The sequence below is a fragment of the Zonotrichia albicollis genome, chromosome 3 (assembly GCF_047830755.1).
Source record: "Zonotrichia albicollis isolate bZonAlb1 chromosome 3, bZonAlb1.hap1, whole genome shotgun sequence".
Classification (NCBI taxonomy): Eukaryota; Metazoa; Chordata; class Aves; order Passeriformes; family Passerellidae; genus Zonotrichia; species Zonotrichia albicollis.
The window spans coordinates 44222092-44243501 of NC_133821.1; the positions used below are offsets into that span (position 1 = coordinate 44222092).

Below are 21410 nucleotides of genomic sequence, written 5' to 3' on the forward strand. Positions count from 1 at the left end.
TTTGCGGTCACAGATCCACTGTGCTGTAATGGATATGGCGCTATAGATATGCTCATTTCAGGTCAGGCAACCTTGTCCACTTTATTTATGATTATTATTAACAGAAATGCTAGCTGTCAGACATGATCAACATGAATCAGCCCAAGGCCCCTGTAAAAGGAGCTATAAAGAGTCTTTAAGAGAATCACCAGAAGATCTCACAATTACTTTTGAAGTTCTGGCACATTGGAGAGACATCATTTTTCCTTGAGATTAAGATCTTGTCTTTCAGTGCTCTTAAGTGCATTATTTGTATGTGTAGGTGCTTCTGCCCTGAATGTCATACATGAAGCATCAGACCTACCCTGACAGCTTTTGAAGGATAAAGCTAGTTCATATCCTTCACTGTTAGCCTTAGGTTAATTTTTGGGCTCTGCCTGGGTACCTGTACAGTTCACAGACAGTGCAGTACAAAATTGTGTATGTACAAAATTAGAAGAAAATAATAATAAAAATAATTCCTTTTGCATTCTGGTACCTATTGAAAAATCATGTGCTTGCCTCATGAAGCACATAAGCCTTTCCCCTGCTAACCTATGCATTTAATAAATATTCCCATTTTTCTAATATCTAACATTGGTTCTGTAACATCATGTCAGCATACATTGGCCCAAAGTGACTGTTTGTGGCAGAAACAAAGCTCTTTAGCCCTGATCTATGGTTGTACATTTCAAAGCTTTGTATTGCTTCTCTTTAATCCACACTGTGGTGTAAGTATTTTTCCAGACCCCATTTTAAGATGGAGAAATGAAGGAAGAGAGTGTTACTGAGTTGCCTAATGCCCTCAGCCAACTGAGAGCCGGATCCAGGGTTGAATTACAGGCACCCTCGACTCCTAACCTCAACGACAACTGATTTTGCCATGCATCCTCCTCTGCCCTTGCTGAGCAATGGAAAACAGACTTCCATTTGCTATTTTCTTTTTGTGGCGGGCCCTTCTTCCTTCTTTGCCTGAAATCACCTGTATAACTATGTTGTATTTTGATTTTTTTTGTTCACTACCTTAGCCCTTCCCTGTATGAAGCAATTGGCATCTCAGCCATATTTCTTTCTCTGGCTCCAGCTTCCTCTCTCTTGGGTAGGCAGTGCTGTCTTGAGCACACTGAAGTGTTAGGGCATAGTTTGTACAGTTATAAGTTGCAGCACTTATTTATTATTTTTAACTCCCCAGAAATTCCAAGTGTGGTGGCCCAGTGCCTCCCCATGGAAAGGCAGTGATAAGGGTGCTTTTACAGTACAGACTCCTGTATGTGCTCAGAAAGTGTGTTCTGGTTGAACTTTAGTTTTACCAAAGCTCTATTTGTATCCCAGGGGTGCAACAGATACGAGAGGGAGGCAGGCAGGGCAGCAAATTAGGGCTTGCAAGATCTGTGCTGTATTCTCTGGTGTGCTGCTGGTTTGCTGTATCACCTTGGGCAACTCGTGTAATTTCTGAGTTCGCTTGTTACCAGCTCATAAAAGTAGATAATGCTGATACAAAAAAAAAGGTAATAGCAAGGTCCTTGGATCAGAAGTGTTATCTACCTCCCTTTTGCTCTTCTGGTTTGATTTTTAGCATCTTTTACTGAGTTTGGATGTATGTGGGCATTGCTTTAAAATAATTCTCAATGCCAAACATGACTGGATGATTTCAGAGATGGAGCCTTGGTGTTAATTATGGACCTTGCCCACTATGAGGTAGTAGCAAAGGAAGAGTCCAGGCTCTAGTAAGTTTTACCCAGTAAAGCCAAGTCCTGTTTGCATTTTCATGTTACATGCATCAATGTGTTTTTTTCCAGAGTTTTCTGCCCTCTCCTACATATATTTACATGTTCCTGTCCCTTACAGTGTTTCAGTAGTCTCTGTAAGGAAACCTCCTTCCCTGGGAGCAACAGAACAGGAGAGGTTCTGAGATCATTTATCATAAACAAGGCATTTAATGGAGATTACACTGGTCTTCCTGGAGCAGTTTTCTTTCCTGTTCCCTATGAGATAGGGTTGGATACCTGAGAAAGTCCCCATCCCATGTAGCATTGAGTTAGACCTACAGGATTCAGTCTGTCAGTTCTGCAGCCCTCTGTTGAGATAGGACAGACTTCTGCCAAGGAGTGTATCCCTTTGATTCCTCTAGTTTTGAGGCTTTTTGGAGCTGAGTCTGAGCTTGGAGCTTTGCTGGTGCTGGGGCTTCTGCCAGCAGCAGGGTGAAACACTGAGGGTGGTGATCCGTGGCCCAAGCAGGGCTGGGGCAGCAGCAGGTGAGCAGCAGCTGTGGGGTGCTGGTGGGGACCCCTGCCTTGCAGCTGGTGTGCACAGGCCCTCTCCTGGGACTGGGGCATGAGAAAAAGATGTGAGACAGAAGGGGGCAGCTCAAAGACACCAGACTTTGGGCATAAAGTCCTCAGTAAAGCACTTCCCAGTTGAGTCGGTGAGGGCCACTGGTATTTAACGTTTTCCTGAATGTTAAGTATCAGTGAACATCAGGGAACAAAAACCTAAGAGATACTATTGAAAGTCAGGCCAAGTAGAAACAAGACTAGGGTAAAATTAACGTTTCCAAAGGTTGGATTCCTGAAGTTTAAAGCTATGCCCTGAGCTGGAGGTGCATATCTCAGAATCTGGAGACCCCTGCTTTTGTCAGTCCAGGATAGGATTTGGGTGTGTGTATGTGTTTGGGCACGTGCCTTTCATCTTCTTTGCATGGGGAACTGTCTGACTACAGATAATTAAAGATTCGTGCTGCAGCATTTGATGACATTCATAGTAAAGTTTCATGACTCCTTGCAGCTCTTTGTTGGTACTAACTTTCAACACCAAAGAACAGCAAATTGGTACATGATTTTAAACACTTTAATAAAAAGACAGACTGTTAAGGCATGACTAATTATCTGCAATTGGCCTCCTTTTTCCTCATACTCGTGTGCTCTGGGTTTCACTGATGGGATGATTTTAAAGATGGAGATTTAGAGGTTCCTGGAAAACCCTGAAAACTCTATATTTGAACATATTTACTCTCTGGAAGCACTTAGCTCCTTCTATGAAAGTAGCAGAAAAAGCCAGAATCAAGGAATCTACACACTGTAAATTATGAAAGTCTGTCTCCTACCAATATTGCAAAGCATCACATTTTGAAACATGACCAAAATGATAATGACGAAACAAAACACCAACAAAGAGAGTCTGAGCTTTTCTTGTTGAATCCAAGTGAAAAGGAATTTGGTCCATGTTTAGACTGCCTAAGGCACAGTGTGGGGAGCTGAAAATTGCCCTTTGTATCACAAAGCTGTAGGGCACCTCCAGTATTTCTACTTTAACTTGCTTACAAGCGATGGTAGCTAATTGATATCCTGTACTGTACTTTTACCATGACAAAGGATGTTTAGAATTATATGAGTAAATGCTGTTTGCATGCAGGTGACCACTTCATGCATGTGACTTGCTGACTGGACAGCCCTGGGGCAGCTAGAGGGAGGGGAAATGCAGGCTTCAGCTCCAATTTTTTTTTTTTTTGTTCATTAAAACAACAGCATTGATTTTCCCAGGTCAAAGCCAGGCCATTTCATGCAGCAAATCTGTGTTGAAAGGGATCAGAGTAATCATTTTTTACACGCTTGACTACTGCATGCCAGCACTGAGCTTTCAGCCACATGAACATAGGAATGATTTAATAGAGGAAGTGGCAGCAGGCTATTGTGCACGGTGAAGGCTCCATGCAACATGCATGACTGACTCGCACACCATTAGGCTGGGTGTAAATAAAACCTGCTCCTGACACTGCCACAGAATTGGCTCACTGGAATGCCTCCACCACTGCCCTGGTGGGAGCTAATGTTCTGGCTTTAGAGCCCTTCCCCCTCCAGCCTCTGCCTTTGCTGTCCAAGTGACCGGAGCAGCTCTTCAATGCAGTAACGTAGTAATAACAACCAGCTTCTTAAATAATGCCACAATGCTGACAAATGCCTGTTAAACCAAAATCCAGCCTGACGAGAGAGAAATGTTTAGAAGAGACTCTGGTTGGTGTTTTTTTTTTGCTAGGAATCGTGGGTGATGCGCATCTTCCCTGGAGCATCTCCCAGATTACTTGTCAACCTGCCACACCGCAGGAGGGCTGCTTTCTGATCTGGTTTCAGCAGTGCTCATTCACCAGCTCTAAACTGCCCTGAAAAGCTCCTTTAAAAATAAGACAGTAATTCAGAAAGCAAGGTTAAGAAATGAACTGGGTGGATAGAAATGAACTGTGTTGATAGAAAATAATTAGAAGTTGGATGTACATCAGCGTATTCCTTATACCAGTACAGAAACAACATATCTAGTATAGGTGTGGATGGAATATTATAAACAAGCATTGCTTATTCCAATAAGTAGGAAGCAAGTGATTTCTTGCCTCAAGTGTCCTCATAATTCTTATCGATTCACAACAGTGGGCTTGCATAACAGTCAATACAGCATGTGGCCTGAATTATTTTTCAGTGAGATGGACATAGAAAATTTTCTTCTGAATGATGGATCCTCTCAGTGTATCCTATTCCAGGTATTTGGATGCAACATGGTCCTTTCAGTGCAATCTGTGTAATCTGAATTGAGAGGATGAGTGATTGCTGTTTGGATTTTCTGGCAATATAGACCTTGGTTCTTTGGTGTTTGGAGTACTGACCTCAACATGGGAACCCTAAATACTATAGGTGAAATCTTCTCATCATCAGAGGGGCCTTCCACTTGAAAACACTGGCAATGACTTCCCCTTCAGGAGGGGAGCTGTACACACTGTATGAAAATCCATGGATTGAATAGCTGTGTGCTCTACATTGGCAATAAAATGAGCTAGGAGGAAGGAGGTCAAAGGAAAGGGGAGGAGTTGGTTCAGTCAAGGACAATTGACCATAAGTGCAGATCCCACTAGGAAATAAGAATAAGAGGCAAAGTCAGCATCACATTTTAGACTCAAACAGAGCAGGATCCCTGTTGTCAGACAGTGAGGAGCAGCAGAGGAAATAGGATAGATAGTCTCTGCTAGTAAGAGAAGCTTGATGCTACAACTGACAGCGGTGCTATTGCTGTTGGAGCCAGAGAAGGAATAGCTTAGGGGTACTGCTCTAGTTAGCCAGGTCTGGTTCTTGTAATTTCCTTGGACTGTCTGGTGAGAAAAACCAAAATGCTGAGGAACAGGTTTTGTACAGAAAGGCAGTTTTGCATCTCATAACATTAAATGCTGTAGGGAATAGCTCTGGCTCCACATCCCGCCTTGGAGCACACAATATAAACTTCTGAAATGTTGTTGTATCAAGTTACAGTTTCATTTTCTGTTTGAAACACCTTGAAATTTCTAGGACGGCAGTTGTTTTGCATCCCATTTGGATGTATTCTGCTTTGAAGAGATCTGCATCACACTGTTTTTCATTAAGATTTTGTACTTGCAGTTTTTGCCTTTACCTTTTTCACAGAAAAGATGCTCAGTCTGGAATGTGTGCTTGGAAAGAAGCCTAAGGGGAACACTCCAAAATATACAGAACTTAAGCAAAACCAGACTTTTTTAGAGCTTTTGCCCTGGTCAAAACATACTTTTATGAGCACACATCCTTTTGCAGTTTGGCAATTTTGCTGGTCAAGGTCAAGTGTGCCTTTTTATCCTCAAAGTTACCCTCACATACCTTGGTCTGTATTTCTCATACCTTAAGGCTCCCCTGGGCTTACCTTTGCTGAAATATGTTGTAGCTTCAGTGCCACTCTTCAGTCAGATCTACTTTCACACTGCATGCCCTCACTGCTGTGCTACTCTCTTTATATTAAATTTAACCTGGCCAAACCTTAACCTATAGCTTAAGGTAGAGCAATAGATCTGTTGCAAAAGCAAATCTTATATCCTGTGTATTTTCGTGGCTATTTCACAGTCTGGTTATTCATACTCAAACTAGGTTCAAGAGGGGTTATTCTGAGAGTGAGTAAATTCAAACTAAGTGAAAAACATATCCTTCATTTAGCAAATGACATTTTGCTTTTACATACTTCATGGTCATAAATGAGCGTGAAGTTATTTTACCCTGGGTTCATCTTACTGTGTTTCTTTCAAATTGATTTTTGGTATAAGTTTCTTTTTTGAATGGAGGAATGAATTCTATTCACATGGTGGGAGGGTCAGCCAGTTTGCCAAGGTGTAGAGGTGGGGCAGAGGAGGCGCAGAGGTGGGAGGGTGCTGATATCTACTCTTAGATCTGTTGAGCTCCCTGGATTCCCACTTTCTTCATAAGCCATACATAGGGAATAGAGCAGTAGTGTGCTGTAATTCCCACAAAGCATGTTATTTATTATAGAGTCAAAATTTATGAGATCCTAACTCCGTCAAGTGTACCCAATAAATGTGGGACTTCAGGATATTTGCTATATGAATGAAAAACAACATTAATTTAAAAAATTTAATTGTTGTGTGTTGTTAGGGTTGAGGAAGCTGTCAGTGCTTTGTGATATTCACCCCAAAGCTCTGCTTAGGCTGTATCTCCTTACCGATCCAAATTAACGTAAAATAAGATAAAAACCAGAGACTAAATGGAGAGGTCAGTGTCAGGAGCCTCCTGTCAAATGGCACCATTATTTTCTGTACCTGGGCTAATAAGCAGCCTATTAATCAGTGCATGTTTAGAACAATCTAGATCCACTTTTACCTTATTGGAAAGAGGAAGAAGATATTTCATTTTGATTTCTCCTCAAAGCACTCTATGCCTCACATAAATCATCCTGAGTCAGCATTCAAGGTGCAGATAAACAGACATCTCTCTTTTTCTTTCTCCTGTGTCTCACACAGCTGTACCCCCTGGAAGCCCCGTGCAGGTCACCTGTGTCCCAGAGGAGCCCTTGGCAGAGGGTGGCAAGGAGGCTGTGTAGGCAGCTCTGCCCTGCTTCATTGCCCCTGTGCACCATGAGCTGCAGCCTGTCCTGTTGTCATAACTCCCAGGCAGCCCAGACACGAGCTCTGGCTAGAAAAACACAATGAGTTAATGTCTCCTGCCACTGCTGCACTCTCCCCAGGGCCAAGGGCTGTTAAAAAAAGCCTCAGGTTGGAGCCCTCCTTGTACACCACAGGCTTCTTCATCCCATGAGGCAAATGGATATGAAAGGGAACAAAATGCAAAAAATTTACTGTCATTCCTCTACTTCATACCCCAGCAATCTGTTTTGCTTTGCTCAAAGTAGAACACTTATGCTATTCTTGTGGCAAGATGCATTGGAGCCATCCACCTGCATTTCTAGAGTCTTGGACCTGGACTTTGGCTGGAGACAGAGTTTTTTCCAGTGGAGTGGTTTAAAAGTGCTTCATTACACAAGAAGATGGTTTTAACAGCCACAGTGGGGAAAAGAGGAAGAAAATCAAACATCACGGAAAAAGGCACTTAGTCGTAATCCAGCCATGCATGGAGATCTGGGCAGAAGGAATTTCCAGTCTGCTCAGCTGCTTCCTTGAAATGCTAGAGCTAGTCTAAAGGTATGTCAGGAAAGGAGATGTGACCATTACTGTGGGGCAGAAAGAAAAAATAATTAACAGCACTGGGTGCATTAAACAGAAGGTCAGATCTGATGCTTATCGATATCACTGGCTCTAAAAGTTGTCAAACAGCAAAGAGATTGTATTTACACTCAGACAAAATTTGACAGACTGCTTTTGTAAGACACCATGGTCAAAAGCCTCAAAAGTATGAAAAAACTTATTTAATGCCTGAATCCTTTTGATCTTGAGTGACAGTAGGATGATACTCATTGCCCTTCCCATCTAAGCAAGTGGAGGACTTGTTTCCCAGGAGGAGCTGAGCCTATTTCAGGATCTCTCCCTAAATGAAATAAAATTGAATAAAATAAAATGAGAGCACAATGTGCTCTCACCTCCCTTCAAGTATGCAGCTGTTCCCAGCATTTGGTTACCTTTCCCTGCACTGCTGACAGGAGTCACCTTTAGAATCACAGTTTGTTGGGGTCTTCCCAAACTGTCTGTCTTCTTGTTGTCAATTTTTGGCTATTGTAATGGGTCAAGTCTTGCTTTTCCTTTTATCACGATCTGTCTCTTCTCTTGATCAGGCAGTTTAATCTAGAGATTAACTGAAACACATTCAAGGTAAGGGAATGCTGACATTGTCTTCCAGTGACTGGTACCAGAGAACTAAAATAACTCCTGCTTGCTGGTATTTGTAAGGCTTCATTTGTTCTGGCATGAGTTTTTTTGCTGGGCTGCAGTTTGAGCAATAAACACAGCTATGATAAGTGTCATAGGATGGCAATCCCAGGATTTTTGGTATAGAGGGGCCTTGTAGAGCTCCCTGTCTACCCAGAACTCTGTCAATCAGCTCTGGCTATGCTCTCTTTTTCCTGCATTGGGTTGTCTCAGATGTATCCAAATAAAATCTCTGTAGACTAGGCTTTACAATGAACCATTCTCATCCATTTTAAAGCTAGAATTTACAGGTTAATTACTTGTCTCTAACACAGACCTACTGGTTTCTAGCACAGATTATTGTACTCAGAAGTCATAGGATAAGATGTGAATAGTTCCCAAAGTAAGCACAGAAGCAGTCTCCCATGAATGAAACTAGGCAATACTTTCTTACTTGAAAATCCAAAAATTAGGCAATCAGTAGATGTTTTGAGGTTTTTCTAGCTTTTATTGAAGCACCAAGTTGACAGACATGTTGAAACTATTAACATTCAAGTCTCAATAAATGTAATGTGGGAAATTCCTATAAATGATTTTATCTTATTTTTAAAATAAAATTTGCATGATCATTCATCATCTCTTCCCTGCTGGCTGGCATCACTTATGTAGTTGCAGCCAAGAAAGCCAGTTAATAGTTTCACTCAAACTTGCTGGCTTCAGCTTTTGTTTTTGGCTTTTCCCATCCTTTTTATTCCTGCTGTGTCTTAGGGAAGACCCTGTGTCAGCTACAAAACTTTTAGAGTTGTTTTTTTTTTTTTTTTCCAACCAAGCCATTGCTTTTACTAAACTAAGCAAGAAAATGCAACTTGTTGAATTTTTTTGTTGTGGTTGGGGGTTTTTTGTGTTTTTGTTTTTTCTCCCAACAAACCATACCAAGGACATACAATTTTTTCCTCCTTGCTCTATTGTAGGCCCTGACTTGGTATCTTATGTGGCAGGCACTTTGCAGAGGCTGGCTAGTGCTTGTCCTTTGACTGTAAGGTTCACTAGCAGTAAAGAACTAGGAAAGCCAGGCTGGACCAGTTCCATCCTGCTGGCTTGGCTCCTTCATTGGCTTGCCTGTGTGTGCTGAGACCTAATCAATGGGGAGCAGACACAGGCTCTGCCAGCTTCAGGGGATGTGTGCCCTCTGAGTGCCAGATCCTGGAGTCAGGCACTGAGGAGCACTGAGGTGTCAGCGATGGAGAGAGACGGGGAGACTGACTGGGTGATCCGAATCTGATTTTATTGTGGGATACAAACACTTATATACTATTTCAGGGAGACTAGTAATGTGTACTACAATGATTAGGTTAAAATCACGTACACAAACTTATGCATATAACAACATCTCTTGCTTGCAGTGTTTAATATGATTTTCTTTTCTGGTAAACCTGTTTGATTTAATCTTCTTGCAATCTAGGTCTAATTTTCAAAGTTCCATTTGCTTTTGCCAAGGCATCCTGTTATCAAATCTCTCGATGTTAACCAGGTCCAAAGTCGATCATCTGTCTTGTGTCCCCCAACATTCCAACACTGAGAGTGTCACTCATGGTGGGTGGGTACTGCACATTGCAGCTCCAGCTCCTGTGGCCTCCCTGGTTTCTCCCTCTATTTTCTTCTGTGTCTGAGAAGGCCAGACATACATCACTTGTAGACTTCTCTGCAAAGGAAAGGAGAAGCAGTAGCTGTGCTAACATGCAGTGGCACTTTCTCCATTGGCAGGTTCTCAGAGGAGGAGGCTCATTCCAGCTCTATCCCTTGACACCGCCTCCCCAGCAAGGAAGCCAGCCAGCAGCCCTGGGGTGCGCTGGGTGGACGGGCCGCTGCGGAGCGGGCAGAGGGGGCTGGGGGAGCCCTTTGAGATCAAAGTCTATGAGATAGATGACGTGGAGAGGCTCCAGCGACGGCGAGGCGGGGACAGCAAGGTGAGTGCCATCCGTGTAATCTCCTGGTGGGCCTAAATTGTAAAGGTCAGCACTCAAAACACACGATTGGGAGGAATATCTGAGGTTGAGTATTTTAGAGTAATGATGGATTATAGACTTCATTATTATTTTAAGGCATTTTTCCTACCTAGCCTCTGACACTTGTTGGAGCTGGTTGTGATGTTTGGAGAAACTTGTTGGAGCGAGGTTTCCACTGCACTTCACCCACAGCAGATTTGTTTACAGAGGAGATTGTGAAATAGTGTTGAGATCTTCACAGAGGCTTGGATGAGGATAGTTCTGTTACTAGAATTGTTTCCACACTAGGGAGGGTAGCACACTCCTCAGATGGTTTCATTTGCTGCACGTCTTTGTGGCTGCCACCCCTCAGAAGTCATGTGAGGCCGGGCTGGCTGTCTCCAGCACTTTACCTCATGCTGTTACTGTGCTCCAGAGCTTTACAGAAAATATATCTTCTTTATTAATGACTATGAATTGCTAGAGCTTTTCATAACATACTCCCTTTGTTTAAGGATGTTTCAAATTTGATATTGCTACCACTTCTCTTATTTTAAAACATGACTAATGCATTACTTATGTACCAAGCACAGGGGTGTATTTAGGCTTTCAATACAGCAAGCAATGGATTTTCTACTCCCAAGAGCTTAGATTTTCTTAGCCAAACTCTGGTGAAAAAAAAGAAATGTTTTCCTACAGTTAATCTAATTTCAAGATGCTGCCTGGTATTAATTATTATGGTTTATTATTAACTACCATTACAAAGTCTCCAAAGCTCACTGATGGAAAACATGAAAACCAAACAAAAGCAAGAAAAATAAAGCAGATGATGGATGATTTCATGCAGTGATTCATAAGCTTCCAGAATAAACGGCTCATTGTCAGTATTATTGATTGGAAGATCATTTTACTGAATGGACCTAGGCATTTCTTCTCCTCTTCACCTATTTTTTCCCTGCTTCTTTTTCCTGGCTGGCAGGAGGTGATATGTTTCAATGCCAAGCTGAAAATCCTGGAGCATCGCCAGCAGAGAATCGCTGAGGTCAAGGCCAAGTATGAGTGGTTAATGAGAGAACTGGAGGTGACCAAACAGTACCTGATGCTGGATCCTAATAAGTGGCTCAGTGAATGTAAGAGCATTGTTTTATTTCCTGAACTTATAGGTTTCCTTTGGTTTATTTAATAGGGGGGATGGAAGGAAGCAGAAATGTCTGGTAAGAGTGAGATGTAAGCTACTGTTTGTAAACTAAAATGAACCAACATAGGACCTTAGGGCAAGCTTTAGATTGACTGTCTTTCTAGAACCAGTTTCTATAACTCTTATTAAATGTTAACAGTAGAACTGAACAATCCTTTTTGCCTGAGAGCTGAAGGTTGAAATGGTACAGTATTCTAGTGGAGGATGTTGCCATTGGTAGATTAACGTTCACGCGTTTCAGCCCACAGCTCCTGAAAATGAGATTTTTTCTTTTGGCCTCAGATCACTCAAACATATGAGCAATATTATAAATCTGCTCTTCTACCACAAAATAACACTGTGGAGCAAACTTGTCCCTTGGCAGCAGTGGGCTTACATGAAATGAAATGAAATTTGGCCCATTTTTTATAACTATAGATTGTAAAGTTCAGAGAGCTTAAAGGGCATTCACAGTCAAATGAAGAAGGACCTCATCACCTCTAAAGAAAAAACTATAAAGAGTACTGCAGTACTTATACAACAGTTTTTAGTACTAGCAAGCAGATAAATTCATAACAAAGAGTTCTAGAAAAAAACCCACAATGTGCAGAAGTTTATTTAGGATAATTTCAAGTGGCAAAAGGAGGCTGGCTGGTGTATTTCCTTACAACATCCTAACTCTTCCGTTAACAGCTGCTTTAAGTTGACACCAGATTAATGCATTCTGCAAAACAACCACAGTATAGGTTTCAGGAACACGATAAAGGAAGAGAGTTAAAAGGGAAGTTTTAAAGAGAGAGAGAGTATTTGCTATTCACTGCTGTCCCCTTACTGTGTGATTCCTTTGTTTCTAATTCCAATGTGGTAAGTGCAGAAAGCCTGGAGGGCTGCAGAGACATCAGGAATGAGATATGATGGGCAGTGCTGGCTCAGACAGTGACACTTGGCTTCCATGGAAGCTGCTGGGCACTTGTGTTGGAGGGATTGATGTGTGTGCCTTCCCTTGCCTTGCTGGAGTGGTCTAGTGGGAATCACATGGAATAGGGAGAGGTGTGAGGAACAAGGACCCTAGAGGTTTGTTATAAATGCAAGTTCTGAATTCAGCAAAGGGCTTGCCCTCCCAGAAGACAGCAGCTATTTAAAGCTCTTTCTGGTCAGCAGAATGTGTGAGAAAGTACATTCAACATATTAGTATTCAATATAATCTTGGAGGATGATGGAGCATGGCAAAGGCATGTGCAGTTCTGGTGAGGATGGCAGAGCAGATTGATCCAGAAAGCATCCAATGCAACTTAAGAGTATTTTTCACTGTGGGCAAGCTGCTGTGTCATTTTAATAGTCATTAAACCAAAAAGGCAACTTTCAAAGACAGTGGCAAGCCAGAGGTGATGTTGTATCTATATACTATTGTATATAGATATTGTTGTATCAGTACTATTACTGATGAGTTTGAAGACTTGAATTAGCTCTGACTCTCCCATGAGTCATCACTAAGTATGGTCTACTTTTCCTATCTGTGTGTTTTCTTTCTCACAGTTGATCTGGAGCAGGTATTTGAGCTGGATTCTCTGGAATACCTGGAGGCCCTGGAATGTGTGACTGAGCGTTTGGAAAACCGTGTCAACTTCTGCAAGGCCCATCTCATGATGATCACCTGTTTTGACATCACCTCCAGACGCAGATAAAGGATGAACCTCAAGAGAATTTCAATGCACATCTCTGCCATCCTCCTTTTCCCTTCCAAACAGCATCCCAAAGACAAAAGAATGAGGATGAAGGTTGGAGTCAAGTCTCAGCTGTGTGTATGAGAGATTTGCTATACTATACAGAGGAGTAGTATTAAAAAAACAAACAGAACAAGCATGGAAAATGGAGATAGAAGGTTGTTGATACTCTTAGCCTAAAAGAGCACTTTGTGGAACCTTTTAAGGACATGTCTGTAAATAAGAACTGCTGGCAGAAGACACTTCTTTCCCTGCATTAGCTGAGGAAGGAGGAAAGGTGGTTGTGGGACTTCCATTGAGAGGTTCATTAAAACAAAACCTATCCAGAAAAACTGTTCAAGTGCCTTGCAAATCTTTGTTATCCAAACATTTATGTTCATACTTTATTGTGTACAGATGGTGCTAGTCAAGAAAAGAAAAAGGAAAAAAAAAACAAATACACTTTTGAAATGTATTTACAGCTTGTTTTTCTCTTGGTGTTTTCTCCTATTTCAGACTTGCTGTTTCTAAGTAACTTGTGTTTGTAGAGATATTTCCTAATCAGTACAACATATGAGTAAATGTTAACTGTCTTTTCTTGTTACCAGAGTAAGGCCACTCAAAGAGAAATTCAGCTTTCCCAGATGACACAAACATATTTCTAGCAGAGAATAAGGTTTGTTTAAATGCTCTTCTGTACTCTCTTATATGCTGGAGAACACCATCATTTTCCCAGCCTGTTTTGCAGTGTATGAGAGAAGTGACATTACTGTGAAGTAAATATCTTCTCAATTTGATCCAACCCCCATAACTTGTTTTCTTGTTCATATATGTTTTGCTTTGTACTGACTGGAGTTATGAATGAGGAGGTAATTTTATCCTAACCCCTTTTCCTGGTGCTAGTAACTTGCTGGAAAATTGTCCTCTAGGCTAAGGGTTCCCATGTTTATTGGGCCAAAAATGAGTGATTTGTTCTTTCTTGAGGCTATGACTGATGACATTTAGCTTCACCTCTTTACAATCTATACCACTGCAAGACATCTGATCCCTGGCCCAGTGTGTCCATACTCACAGATGTACCTGAGGAGTGCAGGCTCTGCTCAGCTCAGCACATCTGGAAATAAAGCAAATGAGTAGATACAGCACTTCAAGCATGTTGGCTATGGCATCTTTACTAATCCTCAGTACCTGAAGCCATGGCAAAATTCACATTGACATCAAAAGGACAAGGGTCAGCACCTCCCTATACATCCAGTTATTTTACTAGTTGGCCTCTTTATCTACAAAACAGTTTGTGGGAAGTAACATCCTTTGTATTTCATAAGCAAATGTGCAAAACCGCATTTTAATTACACATGAGCATGAAGAATAATTTTATGGAATTAGGTTTCTTATTCCTCTATACTGAAATAAGCACATTCAGAAAATTTCCTCTCTCACATACATTTGGGCTACCCTCCTGTTGCTTATGAGGAAAGACTATAATTTAATATACTCAAAATGCATCAATTAACTGCTTACTTAAGTGCAACTCTTCTTTCCCTGCACCATTGTATCAATTCCATCTTACAATACCCCAATGGTAAAATAATACTGGTTGATTTTCTAATGGTTAGGTGAACAGAATTGCTTTTAAAAAAAGTAGAAGTAACATTTGTATAGTTTTATTTTCTTTTAATGCTCTACAACCTGTAATAACAACTCTTACTCATTCTATTGCCTTTGTCACTGGATTTTGTAGAAAATATAGGATTACTTGGAAAGGAAAAAGGTCCTGGATGAAAGTCACTTTATAGTCTGTTCCACAGCAATTTCCTATCACGAAAGTTATATTCTAAGAAAGTATTAAAGACATATCCATTTCTCTCAGAAAAAAACCCCAACCAACTCTGAAAATCCCCCCAAACAATGCAATTTATCTGGCTTTCTTCTCTTCACAGCAATTTTGATAGCAGTTACTATGTATTGATTCTTTGGAGGCCATCTCTTCTCTGCAGGGCCCCATGGACTGAGTACAGCCACAGAGATCCAAGGAAATCATTCCTGCACACAGTCCATGAGTCACACAGGAGTGGTGATGTTTCCATAAACCAAATGGACACGTTTTGGAGCTATATAAAATACCTATTGCATGTAATATTCCTCACCCACAGTAACTCAATTATTCATTGATGCTCAATTTGGTACTTCTGCAGCTTAGGAATAATTGCAAAAACATTTGTACCTAGCCATTGTTTTAAAGAGTAAGATCATACGTTCACCCTGTTTATCACAATGGACAAAAATTGATCCCTGAAACCAAACTGATGATGCCAGGGATGAATTTAGCATACTAAAAAATATGTACTAATTGACCAGAATTGCAGTACTTACAAATATTTTATTTCTGTGGACCTAATTAGAGTATCCATTAACTCCCATAATATACTAGTGTTCATGTTCTAAAATCCATATTCATTGTTGACTTTCTGTCATTTCATTTCAGAATTGGCCACTATGTTTTAAAGAATTGTGATGGCTTAATACAAAAGAAAGGATGGAAAAATTTGTGGAGATTTGACATGATAAAACATTATCTTTTTGAAAACATATTTTTACTTCAAAATTGATATTACTATAACTCAAGTATTTGGAAAACACATTAAGAATTGAGGACTTTATTATGAAATTATCTCAGTTTGCAGTAGCCAGCATTTTAGAGAAGATACATACACTTCTGCAAGTCATCCAGGAGGCCCCATTCTTTAAGGCATTGCCAGCATAATGCTGTTTTTATGCTGATTTTTTAAAAGGCATCATGTAGCTTGAAATACGCAAGAGCAACTCGAATGTAATGTCTAATCATTTTCACATTCAGAAATCAATCTTATTTCCCTGGGACAGCTTCAGCAGGAAACAGCAGTGTTAATGTAATTAGGTTTGAAGGTTAATTCTTTGTTTGCATGTGTCACAGGAGATCACAGCTCTTCATTGTCAGGCTGTGAGAGAACTGTGGAACACCAGCACTGCTCCACATCCCCTCCGGCACCTGGGGGCGCTTCCTGGGAACTGCTGCTCTTGCCATACGGGAACCTTATCCATACAAGGGACAGGAGTTGCTCTAGGGCCATAAATTCAAGTGTAACTATAGGCTGGAGACTTTGCTGTGCTCAGGGTGATTCAGACATCCTTCTTGTCTGTGTCAGCTCTCACAGCAGGGAGAAGCTGCTCTGGCTCTGGGAGCTGGGTCAATTTGTGCTCTGAATGGTGTGGGAGAGCCCTAATTCCTGGTACCTTTGTCACACATCTTTGCTTTTGCCATGCATGCCTTGCATTTTCCTCAAAACAATTCCTTGTCAAGTCATTCAGATCTAAGTAATCCAAAGCATTACTTTACAGAAGGACAAAGAAGGAAACTAATAGTTCCCTTTCTTAGGTTTTCTTCTCATCTCACCTGCTCTGATAAAACCAAGGCACAATTGCATAAGGAATCAAAAGAGTTATTACAAAGTAAACCCTGTTGTGAGGAAAATTCATCCCCCTGCCATTTTTTGGGATATTTGCTGTTAGTTATATAGTAGAAGATCATGCTACTCTTATGTATTTAACACCTTCTCATTTTGTGTAAAGGCCACACAGGGCTTTTGCTGAACCTCTGTCTTCGATCCAGTTTAAGAAGACCCACTGCCATAAATCCTAGCTTCTGAACCTTGCAGGTCCATGAAATAGTAGCTGGCACAAAGCAATGGCATGATCCTCTGACATGATTCTTAGTGAGAGCTGCATAGAATGTACAAAAAGGGATCAAAGAAACACACTGGCATTTTTTTCTTTTATCTCTAAATGTGGCAATTATAGAGGCTGAAAGCTGGGAGTGATGCTGGGAATAATACATACCAAATCCCATGTTTGCTCACAGAAAAGTCTGTCTTGAAGTGTGTGCTTTATGTCTTCACTTTTTTCATTTATCTCATTAATATATCTGGTCTTAAAATAGGGACTTGTGGCATGGAAGTTAAATGTGATGATAGCTCAAAAATACAGACTCTTTTATAAAAATCACCTTTTACAAATATTTGTGATTTTGCTGTATCATTTTTAATGAGCTAAAAATCATTGTAGAAGCAAAAGCTCTACATGCACCAATAAATAGAGAGCCTGAGATAGCCCCCTTGCACATTGCTGAGGGAAGGGGCAGATCTGCTCACAGGTGGCAGCATCACCACTCCCCTTCCCTCCTCCAAGGAGTGCCTGCCTACAAAACCTTTCCCCTTGCACTCACCTGGGGAAGTGCCACACTATAGGGAAAGCTTATGCTTGAAACTCTTTCAAGGGCTTCTTTAAAAGGTTCTTTCTTACCCAGGTTCTTCTGTAGCCAAATTGCTGCAGTTCCCATGAACCTTTTAAATCCTGTAATAGTATCCCAGATGAACTATTCTATATTTCAGAGTGTCATGAAATTACAACAAGATATTTCATAATCTCAGCTGTTTAACACACAATTTCTGCATGTGCTTGAGGCATACAGCATAGTTACATCAGCTGAGAGCCTGGACTCTTGGTGATCTGTGAAGCTTCCTGTCTAGTCCTTACAGAGTTAAAATTGTAAATTGAAGCTTCTGCATTGCAGAAGCAAATTCAGTTCTCCTAAGCCAGAGGCTAAGCAACCTCTGATACCAGTTCATGTGATGGGAAGGATGGTTGCACAGCATCAGGGATCATTAAATACCAACAGGAGTGGATGATGACCATAGAGAGAGGCATTTCTTCTCCAATCCATGGATGGTGGCATACCTCGCTTAATCCTGATATCCTCATGGTCTGTGTTTTGTAACTCTCAAGGCTTTTGCATTGGCAACACACAGCAGTTTTTGAAGACACAAGGCTGGCTGTTGCTAGCTATCCTAAGATTTGTAAGAGGTTTCCAAATAACCACAGCAAACAAAACTGTGAATGATTTGTCAATGCAAAGTTAATAATCTCTTTCTGTCTCTTGCATTTATTGTGCGCTCATCCCAGGGTTATCTGAGCTTCCATAACTGTTCCTGGAAATAATAAACCATTTTATTATTGTCTTTATCTTTTCTTCTTTTCCTTCTCAAGCAACCTTTCAAAACAAACACAAAAAAAATTCTCTTGGAAATGTAGCACCCTTTTGCCACCAAATTCACGAACAGCAGTCTCACTTATGTGCTCACTTATGCAAACTTTTGAAGCTCACAAAGGGCATGATGATTCTGCAAAGAATGGAGGTGCTGAAAGTAGCTGAAAAAGTAGCAATCAGTAGCATTCAGTAGCATTCAGCTATAATATTTCAAACAAACTACCTTCAAACACTCCTGGACAGGAAATAAAACACAACCCAAACCATCTTACTTTGAGTGGTCCTACTTAAGTATTGAGCAAACGTTATAATAATGGTAATAAATTGGTGCTTGAGGCAGTTTCAGCTATATTACATATTCTCTATATACTATAGATATGGATGTATTCACCCTCTTTATTGTATATGTATGTGTGTGAGTATTTACATGTAGCACACATACATATATTTTTATGTATGCATAGATACTAACTTTTCTACATTTTACTTCTTTGCCACCCATAGCTGAAACTGCTGGTTACTAACATCCACATCCACATCATATTCTATGTATGAAGGATATAATTTATTTGTAAACTCAGGATGTTCTTGTTTTATAGAGTTGCTTGTATTTTATAATTTATTTACACATCATGGTTGGAAATGCTTATCTAAGTGCTATGCATTGAAGTGTATGTTTGCTAAATCCATTTCATTCTGTCCATGGCTATGTTCTTTCTCATTATAACAGTGGTATAAAATAGGGCTAAGGAGGAGAGAAACTGATAGATGTAGAACTTATTCTGGTCCCATCATTGGGCAATTCCAGGAGAGGATGTATCAGTAGTAAATATATATATATATATATATATATATTTTATCAACTAAATTTTATGGGGAAAAAAGGAGAAAGAACAGCATGAGGACAAGTTCAAAATGTGGAAAGTCACAGCCATTTCCAAGTTTGTCAACAAATGCATTGAACCTTTTGCCATTAAAATTGTAAAGTTTATTGTTTGCTGGCTAAAAAATATCCCTTTTGTGGTATTTGAGGTGTGAAACATTGTCAAAAATATGATGTCTGGAAAAAATCAAACTATAGTGGCATTAAATGTTTACTTTTATCTTACCAATATATCTGCCTCCTCCTCCTGACTCTTTCACTTTAGATAAGAGCATTTCATGGCATTTCATACTGGAGTATGCTTTTGACCCACAAGAGAATGTGGTATCGTAACGATGAAAGCAAGCAAGAGAGCAAGATCAAGCCTGAAAATAAAATGACCAAAGGGGTTCTATCAAGCAAGTGTTACTGAGAAGCAAATTCACCAGGAAAGAGTAAGGAATTGCAGGGTTTGGTACCAATGACAAAAATACTACTAGCAAGCAGAGCAGCATTAACTTGCCTGCTGCTGTCCAGAAACACAAAGAAAACAATCCCAGACCTGAAATGGTCTGGCTTTTGCATAAGCTGGTTATGCATATACACAGGGATTGCTCTTTTGCGTCTGTGAGCAGGGGAAAAATCTGAGACCAAACAAATATAAAAGACGTATTCATAGGTATAATTTCTTATCATCTTTAGCAATTGTGTCACATTTCCCCTGGCCACCATGCAGGTAAGTAACACATGGGAGTGATAAAAAGAGTTTGTGTCCATTACTCAAGACATTTTTCTCTCTCATAGAGGCAGTGGTGGCAGGCTTAGCAGGCCCCTGAGCTGCTGCAGAGGTGTGCACAATATCTGCTTGCCTTCACTCATGTTTGTGGCATTCCCTGTTGGTAATTAGGACAGCACTTTGCTTGCAGAACAAAATGTGAATGAGCTCTCTGGGAAAATCTCACATGCCCACCAACACCTGGATGAGCCCTGATAAGGATGCTGAGCTCTTCCCATCAGAAGAAAACCACAGATCTTATTTCCTGTGGGAAAGATTAAAAAAAAAACCCAAATCATTCAAAATATCTTTTACATCCTCTGCTGGCAGATGATTTTCTCATATTCCTTACTTTAGGAGGGACATGCCAGGGTGTCAGGCATTAAATATTTGGTTACCAGTTTGATGAGAATTTAATGAAGTCCTTTCTTCTATTTTATTATTATACAGCAGAGTGGCAGATCTAGCAGTCACAGTTGCAGGGAATGCAATTGTTTATGGCAACCTCTTTTAAAGGAAAAACATTGAGATGGATACAGTGGCAAAAGCTGGCAAAGATGGTGGGGAGGAGACAGTCTCCTCCTTTCCCCTCTTAGAGCAGCAAGCCCTATGCTACCTTAGCTGCTGCCCCAGGCCAGTGAATTTGCATGCTGTGCCTCTCCACAGTATCTGTAAATGAAGATAAACAGCCATTTATTTTGTCTGTGGGCTGTTCAGAATAGCTCTGATTTGCTCTAAAGAACTAAAAGGCTTATTGCCTACTTTGGAGGTGATTTATCTTCATTGCTGTTATCATGCAGCCGCATCAGTATTGAGGAGCCCTGAGTGCCTTACAGAGACAAGAACAGAAAAATGGGTTAGTGCAAGTCCTAGACTTTGTCTAAGGCAGAACTGATGGTGAGGAGCTCTAGATGAGCTGCAAACAGAATCAATTCACTCTTGGTCAAATCTGCAGCCTCACAGACCCAATGTCACACACTTCTGATTTGGGGCAAGACAGCAAGACATTCACGGAGTGGAAAAAGGAGCTCACACCTGGCAAAAGTCTGGTGTCCTTATGAGGCCTGCCTGAATCTGTTGATACCTCTTGTAAAGTAATGACCAAGTTTTGTCTTTAAAACTATTAACTTGCCAGACTAAAAATTAGGGTTAGGGTGGAAATCTGACCAACACCATCTCCTTATGGGCCCCCAAATAAGCTCTCTAGCTATTGGAAAACCAGGAGGTCAGATTGCTGCTAAAGCATGTTCCTCTCCCACATCCATCTGCAAACAAGGCTCCCCGGAGCTCACCCTCATTTTGGCTGACAGTATCTGCCTGGGAGACACTGAAGGGGGATGAAGGCTAGAAAATTCAGTTCCCAGTCTTTGAGATGAACACAAAGTGAATATTTAGTTGCTCTGGAAAAGGCCATCTGTGGATTTTACGGTTTATGATAGTTAGTAGTCTTGACAGTTGCCGATCTGGCAGTTTTGGAGGCTGACATCTGCTATTTAACCACTGAGCAAAGCTTTGCTGGCTGTGACCACACAAATGCTTTACATTGCTCAAAGACCACTTTCATAACCTCCAGGAACAAGTAGGTAGCTTGGAGGTCCTGTCCACTCTCAGGAACTCTCCTGGCAAGTGCTGACTTGGGAAAAGCTTCTAGATGGCCAAACCCCAGTCCATCTCAA

The 21410-nt window shown here is 40.9% G+C and overlaps 1 protein-coding gene across 1 annotated transcript in view; it reads left to right on the forward strand.

The window, feature by feature from the left end:
* Positions 1-19211, forward strand: part of KIF26B (kinesin family member 26B) — a 276588-nt gene extending 257377 nt beyond the window's left edge. Inside the window, exons 13-15 of the mRNA XM_005489720.4 lie at positions 9914-10116; positions 11114-11264; positions 12848-19211. Of these exons, the coding sequence (XP_005489777.2) occupies positions 9914-10116; positions 11114-11264; positions 12848-12996 (503 nt within the window). The 3' untranslated portion in view covers positions 12997-19211. The remainder of the gene's footprint in view (positions 1-9913; positions 10117-11113; positions 11265-12847) is intronic.
* Positions 19212-21410: the final 2199 nt, after the last annotated feature.